General features: G+C 46.6%; 10 protein-coding genes across 10 annotated transcripts; 6 read left to right on the top strand and 4 right to left on the bottom strand.

Annotated features, from left to right (window-relative positions):
- Window positions 1–1396: 1396 nt before the first annotated feature.
- Window positions 1397–2192, bottom strand: GLAREA_12519 (SGNH hydrolase; the record flags this gene model as incomplete). The annotated part of the gene is made up of 2 exons (XM_008083300.1): window positions 1397–2020; window positions 2076–2192. The coding sequence occupies 2 exons, from the start codon at window positions 2190–2192 to the stop codon at window positions 1397–1399; spliced, it is 741 nt and encodes a 246-aa protein (XP_008081491.1).
- Window positions 2193–3818: 1626 nt separating this feature from the next.
- Window positions 3819–5559, top strand: GLAREA_12520 (DUF563-containing protein; the record flags this gene model as incomplete). Its single annotated transcript, XM_008083301.1, has 2 exons — window positions 3819–4586; window positions 4687–5559. 2 exons carry the CDS (start codon window positions 3819–3821, stop codon window positions 5557–5559), a joined length of 1641 nt encoding a protein of 546 aa, XP_008081492.1.
- Window positions 5560–6393: 834 nt separating this feature from the next.
- On the top strand, window positions 6394–7422 carry GLAREA_12521 (NAD(P)-binding Rossmann-fold containing protein; the record flags this gene model as incomplete). The annotated part of the gene is made up of 2 exons (XM_008083302.1): window positions 6394–6952; window positions 7082–7422. 2 exons carry the CDS (start codon window positions 6394–6396, stop codon window positions 7420–7422), a joined length of 900 nt encoding a protein of 299 aa, XP_008081493.1.
- A 484-nt stretch (window positions 7423–7906) lies between these two features.
- Window positions 7907–8623, bottom strand: GLAREA_12522 (uncharacterized protein; the record flags this gene model as incomplete). The annotated part of the gene is made up of 1 exon (XM_008083303.1): window positions 7907–8623. The coding sequence occupies one exon, from the start codon at window positions 8621–8623 to the stop codon at window positions 7907–7909; it is 717 nt and encodes a 238-aa protein (XP_008081494.1).
- A 1207-nt stretch (window positions 8624–9830) lies between these two features.
- On the top strand, window positions 9831–11187 carry GLAREA_12523 (HIT-like protein; the record flags this gene model as incomplete). The annotated part of the gene is made up of 5 exons (XM_008083304.1): window positions 9831–9931; window positions 9989–10040; window positions 10091–10226; window positions 10274–10912; window positions 10964–11187. 5 exons carry the CDS (start codon window positions 9831–9833, stop codon window positions 11185–11187), a joined length of 1152 nt encoding a protein of 383 aa, XP_008081495.1.
- Window positions 11188–11330: 143 nt separating this feature from the next.
- GLAREA_12524 (uncharacterized protein) lies at window positions 11331–11771 on the bottom strand (the record flags this gene model as incomplete). Its single annotated transcript, XM_008083305.1, has 1 exon — window positions 11331–11771. The coding sequence occupies one exon, from the start codon at window positions 11769–11771 to the stop codon at window positions 11331–11333; it is 441 nt and encodes a 146-aa protein (XP_008081496.1).
- Window positions 11772–12255: 484 nt separating this feature from the next.
- Window positions 12256–13303, top strand: GLAREA_12525 (NAD(P)-binding Rossmann-fold containing protein; the record flags this gene model as incomplete). The annotated part of the gene is made up of 2 exons (XM_008083306.1): window positions 12256–12390; window positions 12440–13303. The coding sequence occupies 2 exons, from the start codon at window positions 12256–12258 to the stop codon at window positions 13301–13303; spliced, it is 999 nt and encodes a 332-aa protein (XP_008081497.1).
- A 493-nt stretch (window positions 13304–13796) lies between these two features.
- On the top strand, window positions 13797–18178 carry GLAREA_12526 (uncharacterized protein; the record flags this gene model as incomplete). The annotated part of the gene is made up of 3 exons (XM_008083307.1): window positions 13797–14295; window positions 14349–17515; window positions 17564–18178. The coding sequence occupies 3 exons, from the start codon at window positions 13797–13799 to the stop codon at window positions 18176–18178; spliced, it is 4281 nt and encodes a 1426-aa protein (XP_008081498.1).
- Window positions 18179–20020: 1842 nt separating this feature from the next.
- On the bottom strand, window positions 20021–22685 carry GLAREA_12527 ((Trans)glycosidase; the record flags this gene model as incomplete). The annotated part of the gene is made up of 6 exons (XM_008083308.1): window positions 20021–21386; window positions 21442–21625; window positions 21679–22070; window positions 22120–22346; window positions 22401–22492; window positions 22544–22685. The coding sequence occupies 6 exons, from the start codon at window positions 22683–22685 to the stop codon at window positions 20021–20023; spliced, it is 2403 nt and encodes an 800-aa protein (XP_008081499.1).
- Window positions 22686–25829: 3144 nt separating this feature from the next.
- On the top strand, window positions 25830–26478 carry GLAREA_12528 (beta-carbonic anhydrase, cab; the record flags this gene model as incomplete). Its single annotated transcript, XM_008083309.1, has 4 exons — window positions 25830–25873; window positions 25927–26072; window positions 26155–26265; window positions 26318–26478. 4 exons carry the CDS (start codon window positions 25830–25832, stop codon window positions 26476–26478), a joined length of 462 nt encoding a protein of 153 aa, XP_008081500.1.
- Window positions 26479–27791: the final 1313 nt, after the last annotated feature.

The raw sequence follows: 27791 nt of genomic DNA on the forward strand, positions 1-27791 counted from the left end.
CCCTAACCCTAACCCTAACCCTAACCCTAAGATTGATCGTATTAAATTATCCATTGCCGCGGCGGTTGTTTCAGAGGAAACAACCATTTTTCATGGACTTTTGCAGAGTAATCTCCCAGAATCGGAGAAAACCTCGGAGAGATTGGCAGAGGAGGCGGCGGTTTTGTTGTCTGCTGGGACAGATAGCTCTGCGAACACTTTAGCGGCTATCACGTATCACCTCCTTGCGGATCCTAGGAAAGCACAACGACTGCGTGCGGAGCTTAAACTCGTTGTTCCGGAAGGACAACTTCCAACGTTTGCCCAGCTCGAGACACTCCCTTACCTTAGTGCTGTGATCCAAGAGGGTCTGCGTCTTCATCCTGCGGTCTCGACGAGACAACAGCGCGTTGCACCCGATGAAGATCTGGCTTATACGAATCAAAGCACCGGGCAAGTTTACGACATCCCAGCAGGCACATGCATTTCCATGACCCCCGCTCTCCTCACCCGACGAGCAGATATTTACCCCTCTCCTAATGAATTCCAGCCAGAGCGCTTCCTAGCCAATCCGAAGCTTAAACAGTACCAGCTGGCGTTCTCGAGAGGAACGAGAATTTGTTTGGGGATTAATTTGGCGTATCAGGAGATGTATATCATTCTTGCCGCGCTGTTTGGGAGGTTTGATGTCTGGGATGGGAGTGGAGAGCAGAAGGGCTTAACGATGGAGCTTTTTAAGACGACGAGAGAGGATGTTGATATTGTGAGGGACCTAGTGACGGAGAATGTGAAGAGTGGGAGTTTAGGGGTAAGAATTCTAGTAAAAGGATTGTAGGCTGTTACATGGGGCATTCGGCTGAAGCTCTTAATGCACTCATACCTGCTGAACCATTGATATTGGTTGATAACGTGGGTCCAGAACCTCTCCAGCGCAAAGAGCATGGTGAATTTATTGAGCACATTGCTTGGCCAGATGAGGGAGGCAGGGGAATGAGGCAGCCGTTATGTGGCAAGTTGTTAGAGAAGGATACGGCTAAGAGCAATGAGCACTGGGATCTAGATAAGTTTATTCTAGACGGGTTCTTAGCAGAAGTGATGTTCGACAACCCAAAGAAGAATTGGAAAGGGGTAAGCAGCTGGGGAATAGGTCGGAGGCTTGTTTTAAAATGATATTAATGTCACAATAAATAAAACCGTAGAAGAACAAGACGAAGAAAACAAAGCCCAAGAATTGGTCAAAGTAGACAGATGAATGTATGTACACGACGCAAAGGGATATGCAAAAAAATGGGGTAAGGTCTTACGTAATAATAAGTTAGTTTTGAACTTAAATTCATTAGTGCTCAAAAAATTTGGTAAAATATTAGGGCTAGTACATTCTTTTAATATTTCATTCCAGGTTTGCCTCAAACTCATCTTATCGTTTAGAATTTGTAGACGCCGAAGGAATTACAGTAGTCGTATTGCCACCCGCTAAAGCGATAGCGGCCTTTAATGGTGTAAACCAGCAATTCGCCAACTTTGCATTACCAGAATTGTTCGGATGTACTCCGTCGTTTGTATCCGTTGCGGTGTTAAAACCTGTGAAGCAATCGACAACGCTGATTGGCGATGCAGCGGTGGACTTGGTAGGTGCCCAAGCGACAACGGCCTTGTTGAGATTTATCACCCCTTGATTGCAATCTGAACAACCACTGGGGTTCATAGGTGTGATCTGAGCAACGAGAACTCTCATGGTTGGCTTTTGAGAACGCATTTGGTCTACCAGCTTGGTGAGTGCAGCAACGATCGTTTCAGTCGGCAGATGACTCCATACGTCGTTGGTGCCGAGCTCCATCATAACGATATCCGGCTTTGAAATGCTAAGCCAACCGGGAAGTTGGTTGTTTTTTACGATGCCAGTAGCAAGAAATCCACCATGCCCATCATTTTCACCATCGTATGTAAATCCGCAGCCTTGACCAGCGAGAGTTCCTACAAAATCGGTGTTCTTGATGTTGGCATTCTGCAGTTGCTGCCACAAAAGAGCACGCCAGCAACCCTGGGTCGAATCAGAAAATTTTCATATCAGGGTAGCAATTTGAAACAGTACGTACTGGAGATCCAGTGATACTGTCTCCAAGCGCGTTGATTCTGACTGTAGCGGCTCCAAGTACAGGATTTAAGACGCTAGCGGAAACCGCCAGTAGCATTGATTTTGCAAAATTGAACATTGTAGCGGTGATAGTTCTCGTGTAGGGTACTATTGCATGTAAACTCTAGTTGAGGTTAGGATTGATCAGGGCGAGAAACCCGGAACTCGCGTCTTTTATGTCTGCGATAATCGTGCCACAGAACTTGTAAAGAAAATTCTAATCATGTGTTCAATATGGCCCAGTGGAAGTTCCTGATTTGCGGAGAAATATTTGCCTAGTGGCGGATAAAGTAGTAAACATGTCAAAGTAGTTTCTGATGATCAACCGCTCGGCCTTGGAGAAAACCTGCAATATTAACAAGTGGGTGTTATTAGTAGAAGTAAAAAGGAGATTTTCCCCATCTTCAAGAGGGCGAGAAAGCGATTTTTCGTGTTATTTTGTCAGATTATCGGCAACTTTTCTCCATTGAATAAATAAATACGCGGGGTACTGGTGTTGTAAGTTTCCGGATTGGAGTGGCTAAAGTGTCTTAAATTGCTCAAACAACTATTTAACGCATATTAATCCACCCAGCCGAGTCGCATATGGGTTGAACCTCAAATTGGAATCCACTTGATGAGTTCTGAGTTGGAAAGCCTTGCATATCCCTCGTCCTGGGGAATTGATGGCATTCCACCAATAAACCGAATTACCAATGTAGAGCTCAAAAGTCAGCGATGGGTCTCTCACAATGAAAATCACTACAGGAAAGTTATTGATAATATGGTAAAGCAAATGTGTCCCCAGGAGGAGTGGCAGACGAAAGGAACTTAACATACCTGTCAGTGGAGTTGTTGTGGAAGTTATACCCGGCGTAGCGGTTGATGCAAGTGTTGAAGTCATTTGTAGGGGTGCTGACGACGTTGGCTCCGGTATAACGAGACTCATTTTATAAAACTTGCGCAACGAATGGACCCGTGGACCGAGAGTCACATCATATAACGTGCCCTTTGACAATGGGCAGTCTCGAGGTAATGAGCCCTATTATCTCCGTGGTCGTGAGCGCAATTGGCTTTGAACTGGATGGAGTAGGGGTGTTGTTCGTATTTGAGGCAAATGTTTACGAGGCGGAGGTGATTTTATTATTCGATGGATAGCCTTTGTCGTAGAAGAACTGTCCTTAGACTTCTGAGATCGGGCAGCCATCGACCCGCTAATGCCACCGCTGACTGCTGCGCCTATGACCACGACAAACGCGATTATCGAGAATAAAATCCACAAGTGTAAATTCTGTGTGCTTTGTTTACGCTTGACACAAAGACAACCACTTTAGGAAGGGTATCAACAAATTCACCCCTTATGACTTCCATATAGATTCTTGTTGACATATCGAAGCAACAACAGAAGACCTTTCTGGATTAGCAAAGTTTCGTAGATTCGCAAGCCGAAGCGACGGAAGCCAATGAAATTTCCATGGTTAGCCGCTCAGTACGGAGTACAGCGCCTATAAAGGCTTAGGCGGCTCGCTTACCAAGGGATTGCGGCGCAATGCAATGATCTTTCTATTTCTGTACGTACTACTTTCAAACACCAACATCTCTTGAGATTCCAACCTCACCATTATTTCGACATGTCCGCAGAACATCAGCTACTTGGAACTCGTTCCCATGAAGACCTCACTGGGAATTCAATTGTGACTGTCGAGCTTCCCCCTTGAAAGTCACCATGATAGCAGGTCCCAGACGCCTGAACCGCAAGTACAGCATCCTGAGCTCCGCCATTTGTTTGAGTCTTGTCGTCGTGGTGTACTACATGTACTGCGTGGGCGAGCTGCCAAAGTTCTTTCCCGGCAACTTCTATGAAGGAAGCCTTCGACAATCCAAACCATTGACAGAGACGAAAGATGACGATGTTACCCTCACATCGCCAAAGCCCCCAGCTGCCACTGCGGGTCTTCCGGTAGATTATTCGCCTTTAACATTCAGCGAAAGCCAGCAGAAATGCGAGCTATTCTTCACGCCGGCCTATCTTGAGCACATCGCGACCCATCAACTACCATATTGCGAATCGGAGTCGCTAAGCGCATTTCAGTGCTTCACAGCACCTCGACTTACGATACCGATGACGGGAGGGTGGGGACAGACCGACCCTCTGTGCATCGCCCAAGGCGTGTCTTTTCGTCCGGAGCAGCAGACCGGCTCAGAGCAGGAATTTGGCATCCAATGCAAACTTCGGGATCTAGCAGCGGAGCGAGCCAACTCCTCAGATGTTGCATCTGGGCTCGAAGGCTTCCGTGACCGGCCCACAGACTGGGGATGGTATTGGGGTGATACGGGCGTGGGTGCTTCGTTAAAAACCTGGAAGTTCGAAAATGGCGGGGACATCGATGGCTGTACACGGGAGAAAAGTGATAGTAAGGAGTGGGTGATGCTTATGCGACGGGATAGCACCGACACACACAACATATGGCACAAGTTGATGGAGATTTTGCAAGTACGTTTTCGGGGCTATTCTTTCCCTTGCCTTCTCTCATTCTATGTTATTCACCTCCACAAATGCCTGCCCACTGAGTCTAACGATCACATTCTATTAGGCGCGACATAGTTTGGATGCACTACGGATCGCTATCAATCCTGCCACAGGAACATCTTGGCTGTCCGAGGAAGATGCCGCACATGTTCAACTAGTATTTGACGATGATCGGGAGGAGCTACTGGAACCGCTCTGGGAGATTGTTACTGGGGAAAAGCCCATCCGCAAGAGCTCCTGGGAGCGAGCAGCTTGCTTTGGCAATGTGATCCTTCCGCTTCCTGGGTGTGGCAGTCCTTTTTGGTCTAACCTACTGGACACTGGCTATCCTGAGGCCTGCCCCTCGCAGACACTTTTGACGACATACGTCCACCGCATCTTTGATTTTTACGGCGTGGTCCAGCGCCCCATCACCGATATTCACAAACATCCGACAATTACAATCGTGGAGCGAAAAGAGAATAGGAAGTTTGTCGCACTCGACCGTTGGGTGAAAAGTCTGAAGGAACGCTACCCACAGTCTCCTATCAATGTGGTCGATTTCGCCAGCATTACAATTCAAGAGCAGATCAAACTTGCCCAGTCGACCGACATCCTCGTTGGCCATCACGGCGCTGCCATGACGCACATCATTTTCATGTCACCTGGAGCGACGGCTGTTGAGATTCTGCCTCGACATTTCGACCAGCATGGCTTCCGCTCTACAGCTGCGATGCGTGGAGTGAATTACATCGCGGGTAGATGTATGCATAAAGAAGAGTATGAGAAGGCTGTGCATGGCACACCGTTCCCGGAAAACTGGACACCTCCCACACCCCAGGAATTTAATCATTGGCAGAATGAAGAGTGGACCTATTTGACGGATGACGAGTTTTTGAGCTTGGTCGATGCTGCGGTCAGGAGTCAGATGAATAAACTTGGAAGCAGCAACTCTTAAAAATACACGATTCAAATATCATCGTATGAGCAATTAATGTATATACAGCTGTAACACCCTAGGACTTATGAAGCAGCACATGTATTTTTCCATTCGCCTCGAGAGCAGGGCATCAAAAGTGGTAGCCGAGCTTGGAAAAGGAGGTTGAATCACGTGATATTAATCATGAAATATTATACTTCTCTTTATCCACTACCTACGTGAGACTTTATTGGGCATCTTCCATCGCTACTCAGTATCTTCTTACATCTAACCCAATATCGTATATCTAAAATAAGTAGGAGCCAATTTTTATTGAGCTCATTCCGCAGAGTGATCCTTTGCGCAGCATTCGTTTCCAGTCTCCCGAAATTCACGATAATCCCGAAATTCACGAATGAAATCGACTTGTTGTCAGAATTTAGGTATGGCCGTTAATTCTTTTATATGGGGAAATGATGAAAATGATACTCTGATTGGTGGGTTCGTTCCCCAACTCGGTTTCAATTGGCTGTTGGGATCATCCACCATAAAAGCAGAAGCGAAAAGAGGTGCTGCGTATGGATAACAATGAGAAGAGATTTGAAATCATATTCCTCGACAGTGAAGGTTTTATTTCATGGAGCGTGTATAAAAGAGGCGTGATTTCTCCTTTAATTCCAGTCTATTTTATTTCTAGAAAACAGAATCAAGTAACATTCTCGCTCACAAGTCTGTCTCTTATTGAAAGACAAACTACTCGACAAAACATCCTCTAATTCGTCTATTATCTTAAGTAGATAAGACAGATTCAAAGTCTATTCAACAAGTAGCAAGATCAAGAACAAACGCACACGTTCTCAAGGATCCTCAGTCATGGCTTCTCCAGTATTCCAAAGAGTCATTGTTCTTGGAGCAGGGGGCAGTCTTGGACCTGCCATCCTGAAAGCACTCGCAAGACATTTCGAAGTATCGATCCTCACTCGCAAATGCTCAACTTCCTCTTTCGCACCCACCTTCAAGGTTGTTACCATCGCAGATGACTATCCAACCGCCGAACTCCTTGAAGCTTTCAAAAACCAAGATGTTGTTGTATGCTTGATGTCGCCATGGGCCTGTGAGAGTCAAAAGCAAATCATCGACGCTGCTGTCAAGGCTGGAGTCAAGAGATTTATTCCCGCCGAGTTCGCGTACGACTCGACGAATGCAAATGCCATCAAACACTTGCCTGCATTGCAAATCAGAGCGAATATTGTTACACATCTTCAAGCGCAGGAGTCCAAGGGTCTCACCTGGACAGCTTTTATTACCGGCCCGTTTCTGGACTGGTGTCTCTTGAATGGAAGGATGGGTTTCGATGTGGTCAATCGAGAAGCGATGATATTTGACCAGGGGGATCAGCCGTTCTCTACAAGCACGCTCGCATTGATCGGAGGTGAGTGATCGCCTCGATATATTACCCCCCCCCCCCCCCCCCCCCACGCTTTGTAACCCCAAAAACATGCTTCATAAGCAAATGTTTTAAATGCCGCGAAATAAAAGCTGACAACCCTTCTTCATCTAGATGCTGTGGCGAGAGCTTTATTGCAACCCGAGGCGACACAAAACCGTCGCTTATTCGTCTCCTCCGTTACCACCACGCAAAACAAAATCTTGGCCGCTCTCCAGAAACATTCAAAGGAACCTTGGAAGACAACGAGTGTGGAATCAAGGACAAAGGTCGACGAGGCGAATGAAATGTTTAAAACCGGAGGAGATCCTGTTGAAGCGTTCAAGTTCCTAATTATGGCTGTTCAATATGGCGCAAACACTGGTAGTGACTTCTCTGGTAGAGATTCAAACGAGCTTTTGGGTCTTGTTCATGAAGATCTTGATGAGATCGTGCAACGAGTCCTGGACGACTAGCTATCCGAAGTCAAAAGATTGCGTGGCGTTTGAACCAGAAGACAGTTCCTGTTTTTTCGTATCTTGTGAGATACTGGCGATGTATCCATAGACCTATCGTTGGTAGTAGTCTTGTCGACAATTATGGAGAACTTTCAATACAAGTATATTTTTATCTGCCCTGCCAGTTCGTCAGAAACTGGGAAGCCACCCAAGCGTAAATCTGAACACGGGTCCTAGACAGGCTGGCTCCTTTGCAGACCAGCCAGTTTCGGATTTCGATCACACGGTTGGTTGAATTTCGTTGATGATGTTGACTGCAATTTTCGAATCCCATATTCCTTCGTGTCGATGGTTAGATTCTAGAAATTTCATTACTTGATTCCGCAAATTAGAATTGAGACTCTTAGTTGGGCGAAAACAACAGTGCAATAACGCCCACATCTGGCATCAGTGCTGGCAAAGCAGAATCGCTGAAAAGCAAGAATCTACACCAGCTGACGATCTACTCGAAGTTATTCGCGTCTTTTTCCAGGATGGTCTGTCCCGTGTACCTTGTGAAATCGGGACTCAGCATCATTGTGGCTACTAAATGATGTAGCTGGAGAAGAGTAATTGCTTGTTTGTTTATGTCAGTTTGCGCTTCGTCAGGTGTACTTAGGTGTTTGTCGAAAACCATTTTCCATTCCATAAGGTTATTTATAGCCGAGTCTCTTCCTCGCACAAACCTTGGGGAGTCCGATTCTTGAAGAATAAGCTTTGCACATTTTGCCATGTGGTAATTAGTACCAAGAGATACCAAATCATCGATCTGATTTTCCTTCTGTCCTGAGAACATGCTGCCGTTGAAGCAAGAGTATAAAGACGTTTGTGACTCTTCAAAACCAAGAACCGGTCCCATATTAAGACCACAAAGACTTCGTAATTGCCCAGCCAGTCGAGCATGATGGGTATTATCCACGAAGTAATTCGCTTGAAATCCAACTCGGGTGAGAATATGAGGGATGGACAGCAACGCTGTGGAAGCCGTTATTGTCGCATGGGAAGAAAGAACATCCAAAGTGCTTCTCAGATGCGTGATCGCATGTGCTAATTGCCCTCGCAAGCTTTCAAAGTAGGAAAATAAGACACAAACTATCACCGTGACGATGGTCGACTGATCTTTTGCAGTTTCTTGTTCCTGCGAGTGCTTAACCATAGTACTGAAGGAAAATGCTCTCATTCTGGTCACCATGAGGCTATTGAGGCGCAAAGCCCTCGTGCAGGGAAGCCAATGCAACAGCAGCATACCGGATGAAGAGTTCGCGTGGCAAGCCTGTGGAATTAAACTCGACCAGAATTTGGTACCAGATGCCACAGAGAAGTGATTGGAAGTGATCGTTCTGAATTTGTGGAACAAGCGACGTTTTTTTATTTCACCCCAAAGTTCAATTATCCGTTTGCAATATAGTTAGGAACAATATACTCACAACGAGATTGTAATGGACTGAATTCTGAAAATTGTTTCGTCGCCGATGGTAGGAAATATCTCAGTAATGGCTGCATGTATTTGTTCCACGGGAGTATGCTCGCGAAATAAATGCTAGCTCCTGCCTACTATTATGAGGCTGCATAATGATTTCGCAAAGTGCTCAACACAAAGTTTAAGTTATTCAAGATAGCCCACGAACTACACCGTGCGCGATGTTATACCAACTTGATCGGCCAAATACACGATATCGTGTCTCAGCTGCCATTTGTCTTGCGCAAAGACAGGTAGGTACGAAGAAAACGAGGATCATCCCGTATTTTACTTACTGCCGGGTTGATGGATCGATTATTTACTACAATATCAAAACGTTTACACTTGCGACCGGTCGAGTAGCACTTGTGACATATTGGATGCCGTTCGTCACATTTAACCCGTCGTACTCTATGGTAGTTAGATATATACGAGGCCTATATTATGATTGATTGTATATCCAACCTGCATTTTTTACAGCCAGTTTTAGTTTTGCGTGCATATTTTCGGGAGCGTCTAGGTGGTAACATGCTCAGTCGAAGAGATGGTGGTGTTTTAAAGAAAAAACATAGGAATGGCGTGGGTGAATGGAAAAGGGCACGGAAGTCCACTGTTTATTAAAAGCTGATGGAGTATCTCAGTGTTTCCATAACTTAGAAATAGGGGATCGTAGAATATACCCCGGTGCCAGGTGGTCGCCGACGACGTTGAAGTTGATAGGTAATCGGCCCTAACTTTTTCCAGTGGTAACAACGACCCCGCTGTGGAGAGCCACCGGGGAACTCGCGGAGCTTAGAGTAGGTTCACGGAAACAGATATTGCAAGGGTGGGACCTTTGAATTTAATTTAAAGCTACCCGATTCGCAGATGCTTTTCAAACTTCAAAATTGTTTCATCTGTGAGAAATTCTATCACTTCACAGGGAAACATGCCGGAACAAATTCTCGACGACATATCGCATCGGCGGTATAATCCATTGCGGGGTACTTGGTTGCTGGTCTCCCCTCATCGCACCAAGAGACCATGGCAGTATGTATACAATCATTCTGCTGCCTCCCACATACGATAGAAATACTGACGATCCAGAGGCCAACAAGAGTCGGCATCTAAGATTACTCTGCCTGATTACGACCCTGCGGTATGCGACCCGGTATTCAGCGTGTAAACAAGTCCTGATTGATCTTCAAGTGCTATCTCTGTCCGGGAAACAAGCGCGCTCAAGGCGACACGAATCCCAAATACACGAACACCTTTGTTTTCGTCAATGACTACAGCGCGGTGAAGGAGGACCAAGCGGAATACAAGCCCGAAGAGAACACGAAAGGTTGGCGCTACCTGCTAGTTCCAGATGCATTTTGCTAATTTCGAGAGACCTCTCCAGTCTGCTCCTCCGCGCAGAATCGGTAACGGGAAAATGCTATGTCCTTACATTTGCGCCGAACCATAATCTCACACTTGCCGACCTCTCCCCAAAAGAAATTCTCCCTGTCGTCCAAGCATGGACCGAAATATACAAGGCTCATTTGTCTCCAGACTCCCCGCTTGCGAAAGTGTCCCTACCAACAAAACTCGAGCCCATTGGACTTTCTCTTGCGGCCCCGAATGCGCAATACAGATGGATGCAGATATTTGAAAACAAAGGCGCTGCCATGGGATGCTCGAATCCTCACCCACACGGTCAAGTTTGGACTTCTACAGGTTTGCCCGACGAAGCAGCCCAAGAGCTAGTGCAGCAAAAGAAATACAGGCATGAACACGGGGGATGTTCGTTGCTGGGGGACTATGCCAAGTTGGAAATGGAGAAGGAGGAGAGGATTGTGTTCCAAAATGCGACATTCTTGGTCGTTTGCCCTTGGTGGGCAACTTGGCCATTCGAGGTTATGATTATCAGCAAGCAGCACAAGCGCGCTTTGGTTGATTTTGACGACGAGGAAAAACAGGACTTTGCGGAAGCTATTGCAGAGGTGACGAGACGTTACGACAATTTGTTTGAGACCAGCTTCCCATACAGTACGTATATCCCCAACGTAAAAGAAAACGGCTTAGTACTGACGGTCTAAGGCTCCGGAATTCACCAAGCCCCCCTGGAGGGCACTGACGAGGAAATTGAAGCATCGCACTTCCACATGCACTTTTACCCACCGCTACTTCGAAGTGCGACGGTGAGAAAGTTCCTGGTCGGGTATGAGTTGATGGCGGAACCGCAGAGAGATATCACCCCCGAACAAGCGGCGGCAAGACTGCGAGACTGCGGAGGCACACTATACAGGAAGCTGTTGCAATAGGGCCGTGTGTTTCATGAATTTGTCTGATTCCACCACTAATCCATTATACATTATATAAACACCCACCATTATCGAAATAGACTCGGTTGAAACAGCCTTGGGTATACCACAAATTATCGCTACTCTTGATGAATCGAAACCCTTTACTGAACGTAAAACCCATGTTGTTTCCACATCCAGACCAAAGTTGCGTTTGCGATCAAAACAGGGAACATCAATCCCCTTCCCCATCTTGCCGTCTTGAAAACCCACCACTCAGACATGAAATGGAGCCATGCCACGACATATGTCAAATATGCCATTTGGTAAATCTGCGGATTTGAAATGTTGTAGGCAGCGTATGCTCGCACCATGGATTGAATCAAAGTCCATGTACCGAATGTTCGCGATGAGAGAGGCGTGGTAGGGGATTTAGGAGGATAGGCTTGCCCTGGTGTGGGCGCCGGACCGAGATAGACTTGCTCGGAATAGTTCGTGGTGAGGTAGCATTGAACCGTGTTACCAATTGATACTATAGATACCTGCACGTCGTTAGCATAATTCAAGAAGTCAAGTGACAGAGAATAGGTACAAAGAGGAGCCATTGTGGGAGAAAACCCTCGGATTGCGGCAGGTAAGCGGAAATTGACGAGAGAAGGGACGACATTGCTGTAAATTGCGCTGGTGTGATTCTTTTGCGATGTGCAAAAAGCTCTGGTTCCAACGGCAATAAGATCAGGTTGTTCGAAGTCAGGCTTCTCTAGTTGTTCCAGTCCAAGATCGTTTTTCGTACTTTGGGATGTTCCTAGCTGGTTTTGGAAAACAATGGTTGAAATTGGATCTTGACGGCCAACAGCGGTAGGGGCAGCAGGAAGTCGATGGTGTTGGTTGATGGTTGTTGACCTGAATGGCGCACGTTGCGCAAAGCTCTGGGAATTCACATGCGATCGCCCGACCCCTGCAGTCTGACATTGGTCTCCAAAGAAAGTCCAGCCAGCTCAACAAAATTAAGTATGATACCCGACGAGACTACTCGTACATAAATAGGTTATTTCCACCAACGAGTTGGAAACAAAGATTCAAGGCACCATGGATTCCTTCGCAGCGAAAATTCCAAACACCCTTTTGCTAGCCTTGGCTGCAATTGGGTTCTTTTCCGCCTCCAGCAAAATCATCAGTTACGCCCGCTTGCTCCTGAGTTTGTTCGTTCTCGGTGGGAAGAATGTGAGTTCTCGCGACTACTTTTGCTATCATGTTCTGATCTTATGAAAAGCTTCGAACATACGGCAAGAAGGGAAGCTGGGCAGTCATTACAGGTGCTTCTGACGGTATCGGAAAAGAATACGCCATTCAGCTCGCGCAGAAGGGGTTCAATCTTGTCCTCGTGTCCCGTACCGAAACCAAGCTCCAGACCCTCGCCCAAGAAATCGAACAGAAATATGTTGGGTCACAAGTAAAATGCAAGATTCTGGCAATGGACTTTTCGAAGAACGACGATGGGGATTATGCCAGGCTGAAGGCATTGGTCGACGGGCTCGACGTTGCAATCTTACTCAACAATGTCGGACAAAGCCATAGTGTTCCAGTGCCATTTTTGCAGACGCCGCAGCAGGAGATGAAGGATATCATTGGCATCAATTGCTTGGCCACGTTGAGAGTTACACAAATTGTTGCGCCAGGAATGGTACAAAGGAAGCGCGGCTTGATCATGACTATGGGTTCCATGGGTGGCTGGATGCCAACTCCTCTTCTCGCAACCTACTCCGGAAGCAAAGCCTTCTTGCAACACTGGTCTGCTGCTCTTTCCAGCGAGCTTAGTGGCACTGGTGTTGATGTTGAGCTGGTACTAAGCTATCTGGTTGTTTCAGCAATGAGCAAGGTCCGCAAACCTACAGCTCTGATTCCGCGTCCCAGACCATTTGTCAAGAATGTGTTGAACAAGATTGGCAGAAGTGGTGGTGCACAGAACTTTGCTGCTACACGTACGCCGTATTGGAGTCATGCCCTCTTGCAGTGGTGGGTTGAGAATACAGTTGGAATTGGGAGTGCTGTTGGACTGGCTATCAATAAGAAAATGCATATGGATATCAGGGTTCGAGCGCTGAAAAAGGCTGAGCGTGAGGCTAAAAAGGCCTAAATAGTATTTGACATGCGTCCAAATTTGAATCCATGGCAGCGGTCGAGTACAGCTTGAGTTTTGTTCACTGGCTTTCATGGGATTGGTGGAGGGTCTATACCGAGTACTAAATCAGAAGGCGCCGAAGCAGAAAATTGTCCAGGAAAGGCAATTACTGTACTTATAGTACCTGTAGATAGTAGCACACTAATATATATCTGAAGAGAAATTCAATAGCTGCCGGGAGTCTGCAGAGTACGGCGTAGAGCAGCTGTACCAATGATGGCAATAAATACAGTGTTGCGTCACTTGTTCACCTCAACATCACTGAATTCCAGGTCATCATCCAAACCACCAATTCTAACTATAAAATCAAAGCTTTTCTTTCCTTATGTGTGGCTTTCACCCTATTTTCACCCAGATCTTGCCCTCGTAGACTTTGAGCGACTCTGTTTGCACCCGTCGCTGTGCGAAGGTGCCTTAACCAGGATTCGAGTGATGGCACGTGATTGCCATGTGGCTGAGAGGACCCGACTCACGCGTTTCGCGAAAGCTGCGTATTTACAAGAAAGATACACCACTAGAGACAGGGTCATCTTCCTGTCGCAAGCCACGCAACCCACAAGAGCTCAATTCAAGTGCTGATACAGCTCCCAATGTCATTCTTTTAATCCCCATCATCATCCTCACCGTCGGTCGCGCTCCCTCTCCGAAAACGTCCTCTCCACTTCGACGAACATCGCCTACAATGTCTGTAGCAACACCGCAAAGGCCTTTACCAGGCACTTTCTTCAACACTCCTGCCGTCAATCGATTCAATCCTCCTCCGCAGCCTGTGTTCAATCCGCTCGCGCAACCCGCGCCGCGCCCCACGGCGAATACTCAAACCCCTCAGCCGGTAGCGCCAGTGTCGCAATCGCAATCGTTGGAACCTATTCAGAGGGCTGCTAGGACAATCAATGAGGTCTTGCAAAGGGATGCGAGTTTTCCCGATCTCGATAGTTATGTCAGACGTAAGTAAATGTCTTTTGTCAGGAGCGTGAGGGTTGGCTAATACCATTGGCAGAGGGCATCTCATCAGACTACGAAATCCCAAACCATGCCAGCGAATCCGCATGGTCGCCATTTCAGCGCACGAGAACCTACGATATCCCCGATCGAATACTGGAACAATACAATCGAGCAGAAGTCTCCACCTCCATGGGCTTATTCGCAGAGTTGAACCACGCATATGTCACGATCGATTCCGCTCTCTACCTTTGGGATTACACGAATCCAAATGCAGAACTTGTTGGGTTTGAGGAGCAAATACATCAAATCACGGCGGTGAAGCTGGTCAAGCCAAGGAAGCGGGTATTCGTGGAAAGCATTACGCATCTTCTAGTCGTTGCAACTACGCAGGAGATTATATTGCTAGGAGTGGCAGCAGGCTCTACGCCCTCTGGAGTGAAAACAGTTGCGCTGTACCAAACGCGCATGACGCTAGCTATCCGTGGGATAAACGTTCAAGTCATCGAGGGATCATCCGAAACTGGTCGTATCTTTTTTTCTGGCGCGGATAACGACGTTTATGAGCTTACTTACCAGCAAGAGGAAAAATGGTTTGCCAGTCGATGCGGGAAGATCAACCACACAAGCACAGGTTATTCGTCCATTGTACCAACGTGGAATAAGAAGAATGACGAGCACATTGTTCAGATGGTCGTCGACGACAGCAGACGGTTGCTCTATACACTTTCATCCGAATCCTCAATCCGAACTTTCCACATGGACACGCTTAGCACCCTTCAACAAGTAATCGAAAAGAAGAAACAGGAATGTCTGAGAGACATCAGCCATATGATTTCGCAATCCCCCTTGCTGAACGATCAGTTGAAGATTGTGACCATCAACCCGATCTCTGCTCAGGAAGGCTCGAAATTACACTTGATGGCAACAACTCTGACTGGGTGTCGCTTGTTCTTGAGTGCAACTCGTGGTTATGGATACTCCACCGGCCAAGGTGCCCCGCAAAGTATGCAAGTTCAACATATCAAATTTCCCCCTTCCACAAATCCAAAGCCACCTGGAGCTTCTTCAGTGCAAGGTGCAGATCCCGCAACCGACGTAACATCTACTGCATTGTCTTCGAGTCGCAAAGGCATCCGATTTCCTCCTGGTCTGTTCTTCTGTTTTGTTTCGAAGCAAGATAATCTCGGTGTTGATTCTCTCTTTCTTTCCGGCCCAGATACAGGAAGAATATCAGCGGAAGCTCGAGCAGTCTCAGCTCAAGCATCACGGTATTACGAGACAGGTTGTTGGATAGCGATGGGAGGGCGTGCGGAGGCTGTTGGGCTTGTCACGCCATCATTTGCCGCAGCTAGACGACCACTTGGTTTTGGCAACGAGCTTGCCGTGCAGTTCGATGATATTCCTGCCCAGGTGGCAATTCTCACCAACAGTGGTATTCACATCATTCAACGGCGGCGGCTTGTAGATATTTTCGCTTCTGCTATTCGTAGTGGAGGCGGTGACGACGGGCTCGAGGTGGAAATCAAGAAGTTTATCCGCCAGTACGGCAGAGGCGAGACGACTGCGACTGCATTGGCTGTAGCCTGTGGTCAAGGGAACGATGTTATACCGGGCGATAATCGGGTTGCGAGGGTCAATGACCCGGAAACATTAAAAATTGCCAGAAAGGCATTCATAGAATATGGTGGTCGGCCTTCGTTGAATGAGAACTCGGTGTCTGAAGGTCTTTCAAATGCGGCGGATAACGTGAGGCCGTCTTCACGACATGAAGGACTTGCGCTTTACATGGCACGACTCATTCGGCCTCTTTGGAAGACGCCGGTCATCAGGGAAACCATAACACCAAACTCTGCTATTTTGATCACTTCCCCCATCCAGTCAGACACGTTGCATGGAGTTCAGGATGAGTTGGCGAAACTTGCAAGTTTCTTGGAGGAGAACAAAACTTTCATCGAAGGTCTCTCTGGACCGGACAGTCTTCAGCATGTGGCCAGCCAAGCGGAGCAGGTCGCTCTCCAAGGCGAGCATCAAGCGCTCCACTCCCTTCAGAAACTCAATTCCAGTATTATCGAGGGTATATCTTTTGTTCAAATGCTTTTCGAAGAAAGAGTAGACGACATCTGGAGGAATATCGATGACTTCACAAGGCAGCGATTCCGGGATCTCACGTTTGAAGCTCTGTTCTCAACTGACCAGGGGAAGGATCTCGCCAAGGTTCTCGTGAAAGCGATTGTCAACAGAAACATTGCCAACGGTTCAAATGTCGATACTGTTGCAGATGCGCTGCGCAGGCGATGTGGCAGCTTCTGTAGCGCCGACGATGTAATCATCTTCAAGGCTCAGGAGCAACTACAAAAGGCTGGCGAACCGGGTTCAAGCAGAGACATGGTCCGCAACTTGTTGAACGAGAGTCTTCGTCTCTTCCAACAAGTCGCCGGTTCTCTTTCTTTCCAAAACCTGCAAAGTGCCGTTGAGCAATTCTGCGCTCTCCAATTCTATGCTGGCGCTATCAACCTGGCTCTGCTCGTCGCAAAGGAATCTGATCGTGGAAACAAGGCCCAGATGTGGGTCAATGAAGGCAAACCACAAGATGATTCTCGAAGTCAGGTATACAACTTCCGTCTACAATGTTATGATCTTGTTCATCGAGTCCTCGTAAGCGTGGATGATGAAGCCAATCAACAACCAGATGTCATCGATGGTCAGACCACCTTAATCGCCACCAAAAGGATCGAAGCACATAGTGTAATTGATGACTCGGACGATGAACTCTTTCAGTTCAATCTGTACGATTGGTACTTGGCCCAAGGGTGGGAGAATAGGCTATTGGCCGTCGATTCTCCCTTCGTGGTCCAATTTTTGACTCGATCTGCGCCCACTAGTGTGGAGAGATCTGATCTGCTATGGAGATTCTACGTTCACCGCGAGCATTTTTACGAGGCAGCTGCTGTTCAACTGGATTTGGCGAAGAGCGAGTTTGCAATTCCTTTGGCAAAAAGAATTGAGTATCTCAGTCGGGCGAAAGCAAATGCGTCAACTCAAAGCCCTGGAATTGGGAGACAGGCACGACAGATCCTTCTTTACGAAATTGGCGAATTACTTGATGTTGCAAACATTCAGGACGAGCTTCTTGGTCGGCTTCGCGTAGACACAAGAATGCCAGCTGAGCGGAGACCGCAAATTGTGCAGGAGCTGGATAATTTGATATTGAATCTCTCCAACGTAAGTTCGCTCACATGCTCCCCATGTCATATCACTAACATCATTTAGCTGTACAATGAGTATGCAGATCCCGCCAATTACTATGATATCTGCTTAATGATCTACGAGTGTGCCGATCATCGCAATGCTGCCGACATCAACGCTACCTGGCAGCAGCTTCTCGAAACTACCCACACGAAGGTCGCCAGTGATCCAAGCCAAACTCAACAACCATACGAAGCTGTTATTACCATGATCAAAGACATGGCTGATCGCCTGAATCATTCCGAAGTCACGTTCAATGCAGAACACATCATTGAAATGATAGAAAAGTATGCTGCCGAGTATCAAAACAACATCGGTCCACGAAACTGGGTAGTCGACTTGTTCGTTGAAGTCAACATTCCATACGAGACTATCGTCGCCGTTCTTCAGACCATGTGGTACAGTGGCCTGGCCCCTTTCACTGGGCAGGCGCAAAAGAGGAAGTTGGCTGAGCAGATTGTTTATACCTGCGAGGAATGGTATGAGAATTGTGTGCGCACAAACACGAGATTATACGGCAGCGACGACAACGCTCAGGACATCAGCGAGCTTCTGGGGTCTTTGAGTCCAACACTTCTACCGAACGAGTCGGCATCGGCAGACCAAATCAGACGGAACATTCAACGATCTTTTCGTTGATGATGTTCCAGCCCCAAATTGATGGAAAAGTGGAAGGTGCTTCAAAGACCATTATCATGCTCAAGGTGTCATGTTATGTATTTGGAAAAATGAGGGATCTATTGCATTGTGGCGTTCAATTGCGGATTCATTGGAGGACTACATATTCAGCATACGGGGCTGCTCTCTATTCTTCGCATATGTTGGTATTTTTGGGGTTTGTTCCCGGTACTCACGCTTTTGTGGTCGAGCTCGGAAAGCCGGCATGACGGGGGACGCAAGGTGCATAAAAAGCGAAACTTTGTTTGTGGTCTGGCAAATTACCAGTGATTAGACTTTGGAGACAGAGAGTCACTGTACTTTATTGAAGCAATTCAGCGTGGTAGAAGTTTGATACCAATTATTCCATACGAAACGACAATGAGTGCTGTTCCCGAAAAACCCCGTCTCCCAGGTTTGTAGAATTGTTGAGGAGTCAGACGATTATCGTATTTTATTTTCTACGTCCGACTGTGACAACAATCACACGTTGGTTGTTTGATCGTTCTCATGCCACAGTTAATATTCTCCGGCACAGTAACTTCGCCGTCTAGATATTGGGCATCTTATCCTCGGATCCCTGAATCTTTGATTGAAATCCGACCTGCGCTGTCACTCCGTCGCGTCGCTGAAGTTACAATTCTTCTGCCAAATGAAGTGGCTAGGTTCCCTCTTCTTTTGACTATATGAGACGTTCAGTTGAAGGACTTCATACTATCTCCTAGCTTATGCCTCATGTTCACAATACTTTCCAAGAATACAGAATCCTACTGCTACTTTGAGATTTCGCACCCTACTAGCACCAAACGAATTGTTGTTTACATTATTCTGACTCAACGGACGGATTGTCATGGCGAATGTACGCTATCCCCCGGAAGGAAAGGATCAATTACGACGAACAGCTTTAGACACGCCTGATACAGTTCTGCTCGGCGAAGGGAAGTTCGCTGCAGACATTCGAACTAACATGGTAAATAATAATTTAATTATATAACCGAGCTGCATACAATCCGCTAATCTCAAGACTCTGAGACTCTTCGGCAGTGTATTAAATGAGTTGAGTTGAGCTGAGTAGTGGTCACTACTTAAACTCAACTCAAACTCAACTCAAGCTACTCATAATTAGTTTGAGTAGTTTGAGTAGCGCCACACGCGTGACCTCTAGCCAATTAGATATCTCGGAACCTCGGGTCAGCCCCTTAATTACTAGTTAATATACCCTATAATACTAGACGCCACCTACCTATAGAGGTTAAGTGGGGGGGGGGGCTAAGGGGTAATATTTTATATACCGCCTTACAAAATAATTCTAGTATATAGGAGGTGTATTAAACGTACCCCTTATACCTCTATAGGGGGTAATATTAGGAGCCTTACTAATACTACTCAAACTTCTCAAACTAATCATAAGTAGTGTAAGTCACTACTCAAACTTAACTCAGGAGGTCTACCACTTTAACTCAACTCAACTTAACTTAAGTTATTCATGATTAGTTTGAGTAGTTTGAGTATTCCTTTAATTCACTGCTCTTCGGTGAAAGCTCACTAGTACTGTTGACACAAAAATATATTGACGCGATGCCAGATCTCTTGTTCATCGCGAGTGAGGCTATGAAATATAAAACTTATCCCACTTGAGGCGCAGTAGATGCGAGATCACTAGATGATCAAGTGTTGACTCGTTAGTGTAAGCTTCACACATCTGCTATTTGCTTTCGAGAAAACACGAACGGGCCAATGCTTATATTAAGAGCGCAAGTATTTTCATTATCTAACTATCCACCTGTAACCATAAAATATCATTATCATTTATCCATATAATCATCAAACAACAGTCAAACCAGCAGTCAGCTTGATATCCCGACTACTGAATCCAACACTGAAACCAAACTCTCCCTCGGGAATGAGCCAGTCCTGGGAGATGATATCCCAATAACTGAGATCACGTCTCATCAATGGGAACGTGACGGTGGACGACGCACCAGGCTCGAGGTAGACCTTCTCGAATCCACGGAGTTGCTTTGGTGGGGTTCCAGCTGGTGCGGATGCTGGTAAACTGAGATACAGTTGTGGAACTTCTGCGCCTGCGACCGTACCGGTATTTGTCAATTCGACAGTGACGTACCATAGGGTTTCCCAGAGCGCTTCGTTACCACCTGGGTTAACAGCACCTGCTGGGGCAACAGATGTGACTGTGGCGTTTCCACACTTAAGGAAGGTCAAGTCTGAGACTGAGAAGGTTGTGTAAGAGAGACCAAAACCGAATTCGTATCGGACGGACATGTTTTGGGCGTCAAAGTAGCGGTAGTCAATCTCAAGCTTCTCTTCGAAGTAGATGTTCCATGCGTATGGGTCGGTTGAGTTGACAGAAGTGAGTGGCAGAGCGTTGTAATCGTCGATCTCGAGGGCGATTGTGTATGGGAGTTTTCCGGATGGGTTGACTGCGCCGTAAAGGACGTCTACGATTGAGTTACCGGTTTGCTCACCTGGGAAATGGGCGGCGAGGATGGCAGTGACGTTGGTGTGATTGGCGAAGGGAAGGTTGTTAATGCCGGAGGAGTGAGTGATTACGACAGTGTTGGAGCAATAAGATGCGACGCTCTCCACGACATCATTTCCTCTCCAGTCGGTATCTAGAGACTTGCGGTCGGCAGCCTCTTCGGCCCAGGTCTTCAAGAAGACAAGACATACGTCTGGTTGTCCGGGGTTAAGGAGAGTTTGGATATCTGTATCCGCAATCAAAGTGTTGTTAAGGTACGGCTCGATGATTGCGCCGGTCTTCAGCGCTTGAGCCTTCAAAGCATCCAGTGGAGTAACCAAGGATGTCAAGCGACCAGTTCCAGAACCACCACCGGCGACAAGTGTTCCGGCCTCGTAATTGTTTTGATTCAAGTATCCAGGAGCTGGCTCACCAGCGTCATTACCAAAAATGGCAATCACCTTTGGAGCCTTGAGAGGAAGGGTATTGTTGACATTCTTGAGCATGACGGTAGCTGAAGCACCCAACTCGCGAATAGATTCGCTGTGGTTTCCTCTCACATCGCGAGAACGAGTACCGTTCAAGTTGAAATATCTGAACCATGTGTCGGTTGGCGAGAAGGTATTGAGATCTCCACTGGAAGGATCAACCAGGGGGAAGTCGACATCCTGACCGAGATGGAAGTATGGAGTCATGATACGGATGATCATACTAATTAGTCATCAGCGACCACTTTCCAGCAACATGTACACACAAGGGAACTTACTCATCAACTCGAGATGCATCGAGAGTTCCGTTTGAAACTGCAATGCTGACGTTTCGGCCAAAGTCAGAGGCTTCGCCAAAAGTAAGTCCGTAAAGACCAAGTCCACCTGGCATGTTCATGTCGAGACCGGACTCAATCGACGGGACACCGGAATGAGTTCCTCCCCAATCACTCATAACGTATCCTATGTTTGTTAGTCAGTCCAAAAAAAATAGGCATGAAGGCGGTCTAATTTACCCTGAAAGCCAAGTTCTTCTTTCAACAACCCGTTTAAGGCCTTTGAGTTCTCGCAGGTATAAGATCCGTTCAAACGTTGGTAACTGCACATGACACTGGAAACACCAGCACGGACGGCATTGGCAAATGGCCACATGTAAAGCTCGTGCATAGTCCGGTCGTCCAAGTTGGATGAAATTGATTCTTGAACGATGACAGATCCATTGTATGTTGGGTTTCGTTGAGTCTCTTGCTCGTTGGCAATCCAGTGCTTGGCAGTCGCTTGAACACCAGCGGCTTGGATACCTTTGATAGTCTCTTCCATTGCCTTACCTGTAAGATATGGATCTGGAGAAAATCCTTCCCAGTTTCTGCCAGCATAGGCAGATCTACCAAGAGGGCCGGCGACAGGTCTATTGAAAAAGATTAGTTTTTGACATCAAAGCGTCCCAACTTACTTACGAAAGTGCAACCTGGGCTCCCTTGCCGCGAAACTCCTCACCCATATACAGACCACGCTCGTACATCAACTTCTTGTCAAAAGATGCAGCGGTAGAGACACCAGCCGCAAAAACACTAGCATAATCGGCAACACGAATGGCTAGGGGACCATCTTGAAGACAAAGCCCGTTGAAACCAATACGTGGGATAGGTACAATGTTGCCCACACATGGGCCTGGCTTTCCTGTCTAGAAATTTCCTTAATTTGGATTCGAGTATCACAGGGTTAAAGGTTGACTTACAACCATATCATCCTTCTCTTCTGGTGTAAGCTGAGCAAGGAATGCCTTGGCCTTTTCTAAAGCAGCTTCCCATCCAATTCCAGTGGCATTTGCTGTTCATGATAAGTATTTGACTTATAAGTGTTCAGATATCTGGGACTTACGAGAAGGGTAGACCGGCGGCGAGTTTCCATATGGACCCAGAATTGGAAGGTATGAAGATGTGGAGTTGGAGGCCGAAGAGACAGCAGATTGAGCAGTGGCAGTAGCCGCTAAAGCTGCTACTTGTAGAAATGAGAACAACATTATGAGATTTAGAGTTCGCCTTGACTCTGTACGAATGTCTGGGGGTCTGAGAGTTTTTGACATCAAAACCTGCGAGAAAGTCTTGAGGCTTTATACATGCTGTAGAAGACCGCTTCGGCCGAATATTTCGATGAAAACATTCTTGCAAATCCTCAAGAAGCCGGCCCGATCTTTGATATGCTAGAAAACCAGGAAACCAGGTCATGCCGCCACGAAAGCTGTGCAAACATTGAAGCCAGCCTCGAAATCTGACTCTTGACTGGAAGACTAAGGGCAGTAATCCGAAGTTATTCCACTACGAGGTGTATAAAACCCACTGAAAGATCAAAAGGTGGGGTAGCGACTTGGCGAGGCCTGTCGGAAAATGAATCTGGAGAATGGGGAAGCGGAGGCAGCTGCATACGGGAGGTTCGAAGGCGGAGGAGCAAAGTGCTACTGTCGATGTGAAGGCGAAAAAGGGCCGAAGATAGTACCAAGCGATGTTCGCAGCGATCGTATCCGGCAAATCTCATATCGCAAGTGCCAGAAGCTTGGTTTGCTTAATCCTCGTGCCTTGCCCCCCTCTCTCTTCCCCAGAAAACTCTCCTAACCCCGCTCGCTAAAGCTCATTTGGAGGTCGCTTGGGTCAAACTAGTTCAGACCTGCGTATTGATTGAAAATTCTGAATGACAGGTCACCGAAGTTCTCCCTGAATAACAGTTAGAGATGTGGAAAGTGTGAAAGATGAGGATGGTGGTTCCGTCATCGTCGACGGATGAATTGCAGTTTGACAGGGTGCAAGACTGTTCACACTGGTAAACCTACAATGCCAATCCAATCTCTCATTTCTTTTTTAGCAAGCACTTCAGATCGGCTCAATGCTTGGTAGATGATGAGGCATGGTCATGAATAATTAGACTTTAATAACAAAGAGTCTGGCCTAACACAGATCAGCAATGTAGATAGGGACCAGGAGACAGATGTCAGAACTTACTGATTGAGTGGCAGAAGCTTGTCGAGTCATGCTTCTGAGATAGCTCGAAAGAATATGACTCTAGAGAGCTAGGACGGAGAGTATGCGACCTTGACCTTCAATTGAATGGCAATGCAGAACGGACTGGCCGACAATAGTCAAGGTTTCGCCTACGTCAACATGCACAAACACCGACATTTAACCTTAGCATGATCTTGAATCGGTCTACCTTGCGTGAGTGAAGATGAGATTAAAAATGCAAATTCCAATAATGCCATGAAGCTACAAGCCAGTTTGTCGGCGCAACCTGCGGCGTTTCTTAAGTTCCACTATCCAGGGACGGGTTATATGCCGGCAACAAAGCCGCTTGACGTGTTGGATCCGAGGTAATGTTGGATTATTCTAAGCTCAACATCTGTGACCGGTCGTCGAGAGCGCAATTGGATATCGAAGTGAGGAATAATAAAGCGTTAGGCCCAGACGATCATGTTATATTTGAAACAACCCTTCCTGACGTCTTCACCGCGAGAAAGTAGGTTCTCGTGAAGAGGTCGGCGTGTCAACTCAAGTGAAAAGTCCACTTCACACGTTGTCGACCCAACACTGTGGATGCAAGTGCTGTGGGGAGCGGGGATGGAGCTGGGGCTGGGCCTGGGGAGGATGGGGGATGAGATGCGCAAGCATTTTCTGCGCCGCAATTTCCCCGCCACCAAGAGCTTTCTTCTCCACGCAACAACCTCACGGACGACACGCCACGCTCAACACGATGCCCATCGTATCTTGGCCCGAGTATCATGATGAAATCATGCCAACCGTGGCATACCAGCTATACTGGACTGATCCGTTTCAGTGCCGAACATGACAATTGCTTATCCGCACGTCCTAAGTTCGTTTCCGGGGCCGTTGCTTTCCAAGGTCCTTCCTGTTGACCTTCATTAAATATACTCTTCCTCTACTTCGAGCCAGACAGATATCTTCAGAGCCTCCTGACTCTTTCTTCCCCCGTACCGAGCCCATATCTGCAAATGCGCCCGTCATTTCGAATCTTCAACAACGATACGGTCCTCGAGCCTCGCGAATCCTGTCTTACGAAATTGAATGTGTACAAACCAGTACACACAATCGGTCTTTCAAGTCCTTGGATCTGCCATAAGTGACGGGCACATCGGTGTCTCTCCATTGTTTGCTTCTAAGCTTCTTTAAGAACACAGAGAAACCAAACGGAGGTCTCCGCAAACGGTTCTCCTTGATTCATATGTAAAAGAGATTCCGTAGGGTAACGGACGAAGAAGAGAGTCGACGGTCGAAAAGCCGGGGTGAATGTATATGCAGGTGGTCTAGAATAATCACTTCACATGAGGTCTGTCTTGCGGAAGGGATTGGGTACCGAGAGATGGTTATTATCTTGTGCTGCTTGGCACCTCGAGCACCAGACTGTGGTCAAGATATTTCAAGTGCGGCGACACTTATCATGAGCACGTCTCGGATCCCTTGAGTCGTGTTTGTAAAATGAAATCTTTCTTTCGTGTGGAAAGACAGGCTTGTGGCAAGTCACAACTTCATTCTACAGTCGTTTGCGGTCTTCACTCCTGGTCTTCACTCCCAATATCCATACTGCACTGATACGTACTTCCGTCTCATCCCTTTACTCAATAAGACTTCCCCACGTCATAGTATTATCAATCCCGTTGGATGATCTAATCCGTAGGTTCATGTGCGTGCGGGATTTGCGGACCAGGGTTGCGGATGCGGCGCAGAACAGACGCGCTTTTGCCCAGATGCCGGTGTCCAAAGATTATTAATCGACAAAATGGTTCTATTCAAATCTGTTATCGCCCAGTCGGTGATATCAATTGGCTATCAACCGCATCGAACTTGTTGATAGGTCTTCCTAGATGATGAAAAGATTCGAATCATATGCACTCCCGAGGTGTCTTGATTATTTCGTTGATTATGAAGTGAAATACATTGATCAGAAATTGTTTTCGGCCGTTGATTATATCGAAGAGACAATGGATCTAAGCAGATGATACTTTTGAAAATATTGGTACATAAAGTTCATTATTTCCGTCTCGTTCCTTCTATTTTATCATTCTCATCAAGCTTAACATTCGCACCGCAGCACCTCTTAGCACATACTCACATTCCTAAGTTGATCCCTGACAATTCAGAGCTTTTCAAAATAATTCAATATGGTTATCAAAGGCCCCCTTGTTGAGATGCTAGCCCGCAATAGGTAAAGAAGTCGCATGCAATACCTTACGTTTGAACTATCCTAACATCTTTTAGCAAATTTGCGAGTTCCTATCAATCTCCACCGGCTCTACTTCAAATGGTCTCAACTATGCGAGCTACTGGCGCCGGGGTGGTAGTACTCTCATGCTCTGATCCAAGACTCAATCCGTACCAGATCTTGGGTATTGATGCCACCTTGAGTAGGTTCCCTTAATTCCACAGCGCTCACTGTCACACTCTCATCTTTGAACTATGGATATGCGGTTTACTTACAAGTAACAGAGGCAACCATGGTTCGTAATGCGGGAGGTCGCGCTTTTGACGCTATCCGTACACTGTCTGTACTTCAAACGATTGGCGCTCCGCGCACTATTGCAATTATGCACCATACCGGTAGGTTTTCCGATGATTAATGTTTTGTAGCAATACTGATTTTTCTCATCAGACTGTGGAATGACACATTTTCACGACGACGCGATTAAGAAGGCTCTAATTGAGTTATCGCCAGGGGGAAAGACGAATATTGAGAAAATGCAATTTGGCGAGATCAAAGCAAGGCAAGTCAATCCAATGCATCTCAGCATTCCTGAAGCTCATTCGTCCTAGTATCGAAGACAGCGTGCGAGAAGACATGGCTCTCCTTAAAGCTTCGCCTCTAATCGCCAAGTCGACGCAAATAGTTGGGCTTTCCTATGATATTAAGACGGGTATCCTCACCGAAGTAACTGATGGCACTGAAGAGAAGAGCGAACTTTGAGTTCAGAGTTGTGTTGTAGATCAATTTATCGGATTTCTGAAATACTCATCATAAAACATTTTTCTGAATGTCGTATTGGGACTGACATGCATGATGCTGATAAACAGCAGTCAAGGTTCTCATTCGAAGACCACTTGCCGATAACCTTAAATAACACAAACTCGCAACGACATCGACGCGATGCTCATTCGACCAGCTTGACACACCATTTCTAATTTCGTTACTGGCTTCCGATCGCCATTAGAAATGCTGACATACCGCGAAGATTGCCAGAAGCAAGACTGATTCCTATAGTCACACAGTATCCTGCACCAGTAGACTAAAGCGGCGATCTTATTTAACTCTTTATTTAACACTAAGGGGTAATATTGCCGCTTAAAGATAGGCGTGTACGTCATGGGCCTATCGATATTCAGTCAAAAAGACTTCCTCAATATACCCACCGCTCTAATTCTAGAGGAGGCAAATTCACGAAGAATACTAAATACTTTCCTATTACCCTAAATATATTCAATGGACTCTCTAGACTGTATCTAAACAAAATGAGAACCTTCCAAGTGTATGATATATGATAAGAAATTAAGAATGTTACCCGGTACCAAGACAGTAACCGAGTCCGTTTTCTTGTAGCTAACAGAAGGCTGTGGTGAACCTCGGATTTGGGCTAGAGAAAGGTTCGCATTAGTTGTAAGACGGCCATCACATAGATATTCGTAACCCAAGCATCTTCCACATCAACTTCATTTCTGCTACGTAATAGAGGTAAAGGTACTATGAAATCGAACTACTCTTGCGGTCACCCAGTTATTCTCAGATCCAAGTTTCTTCGTGGTTTCTCAGCCAAGGCCCAGGCTTCTCACTCCACGCATTTGAATAACTTGGTCTTGGAGCACTGTTTCCCATTAATATTGTTATGCAGAGAAAGTGGATTGAAAGGCACCTACTGAGATCTTATGCTCAGAATTCATCCTCCTTCGTGCTGAACAAGGCTAGATTCCCATTAGAGGTACAGTCAACAAACGGATATTGAGAACATACCATCGTTGCTTTGGCGAAGCTCCTCTGGCTCGAACTCATCCGCCTTAGTGCTGAACAAAGCTGTATTCCGTTAACATAAAAGATCATGAGGGGCTTGAGAGAAGATCCTTACCATCGTTGCTTT

Source organism: Glarea lozoyensis, assembly GCF_000409485.1.
Source record: "Glarea lozoyensis ATCC 20868 chromosome Unknown GLAREA19, whole genome shotgun sequence".
Classification (NCBI taxonomy): Eukaryota; Fungi; Ascomycota; class Leotiomycetes; order Helotiales; family Helotiaceae; genus Glarea; species Glarea lozoyensis.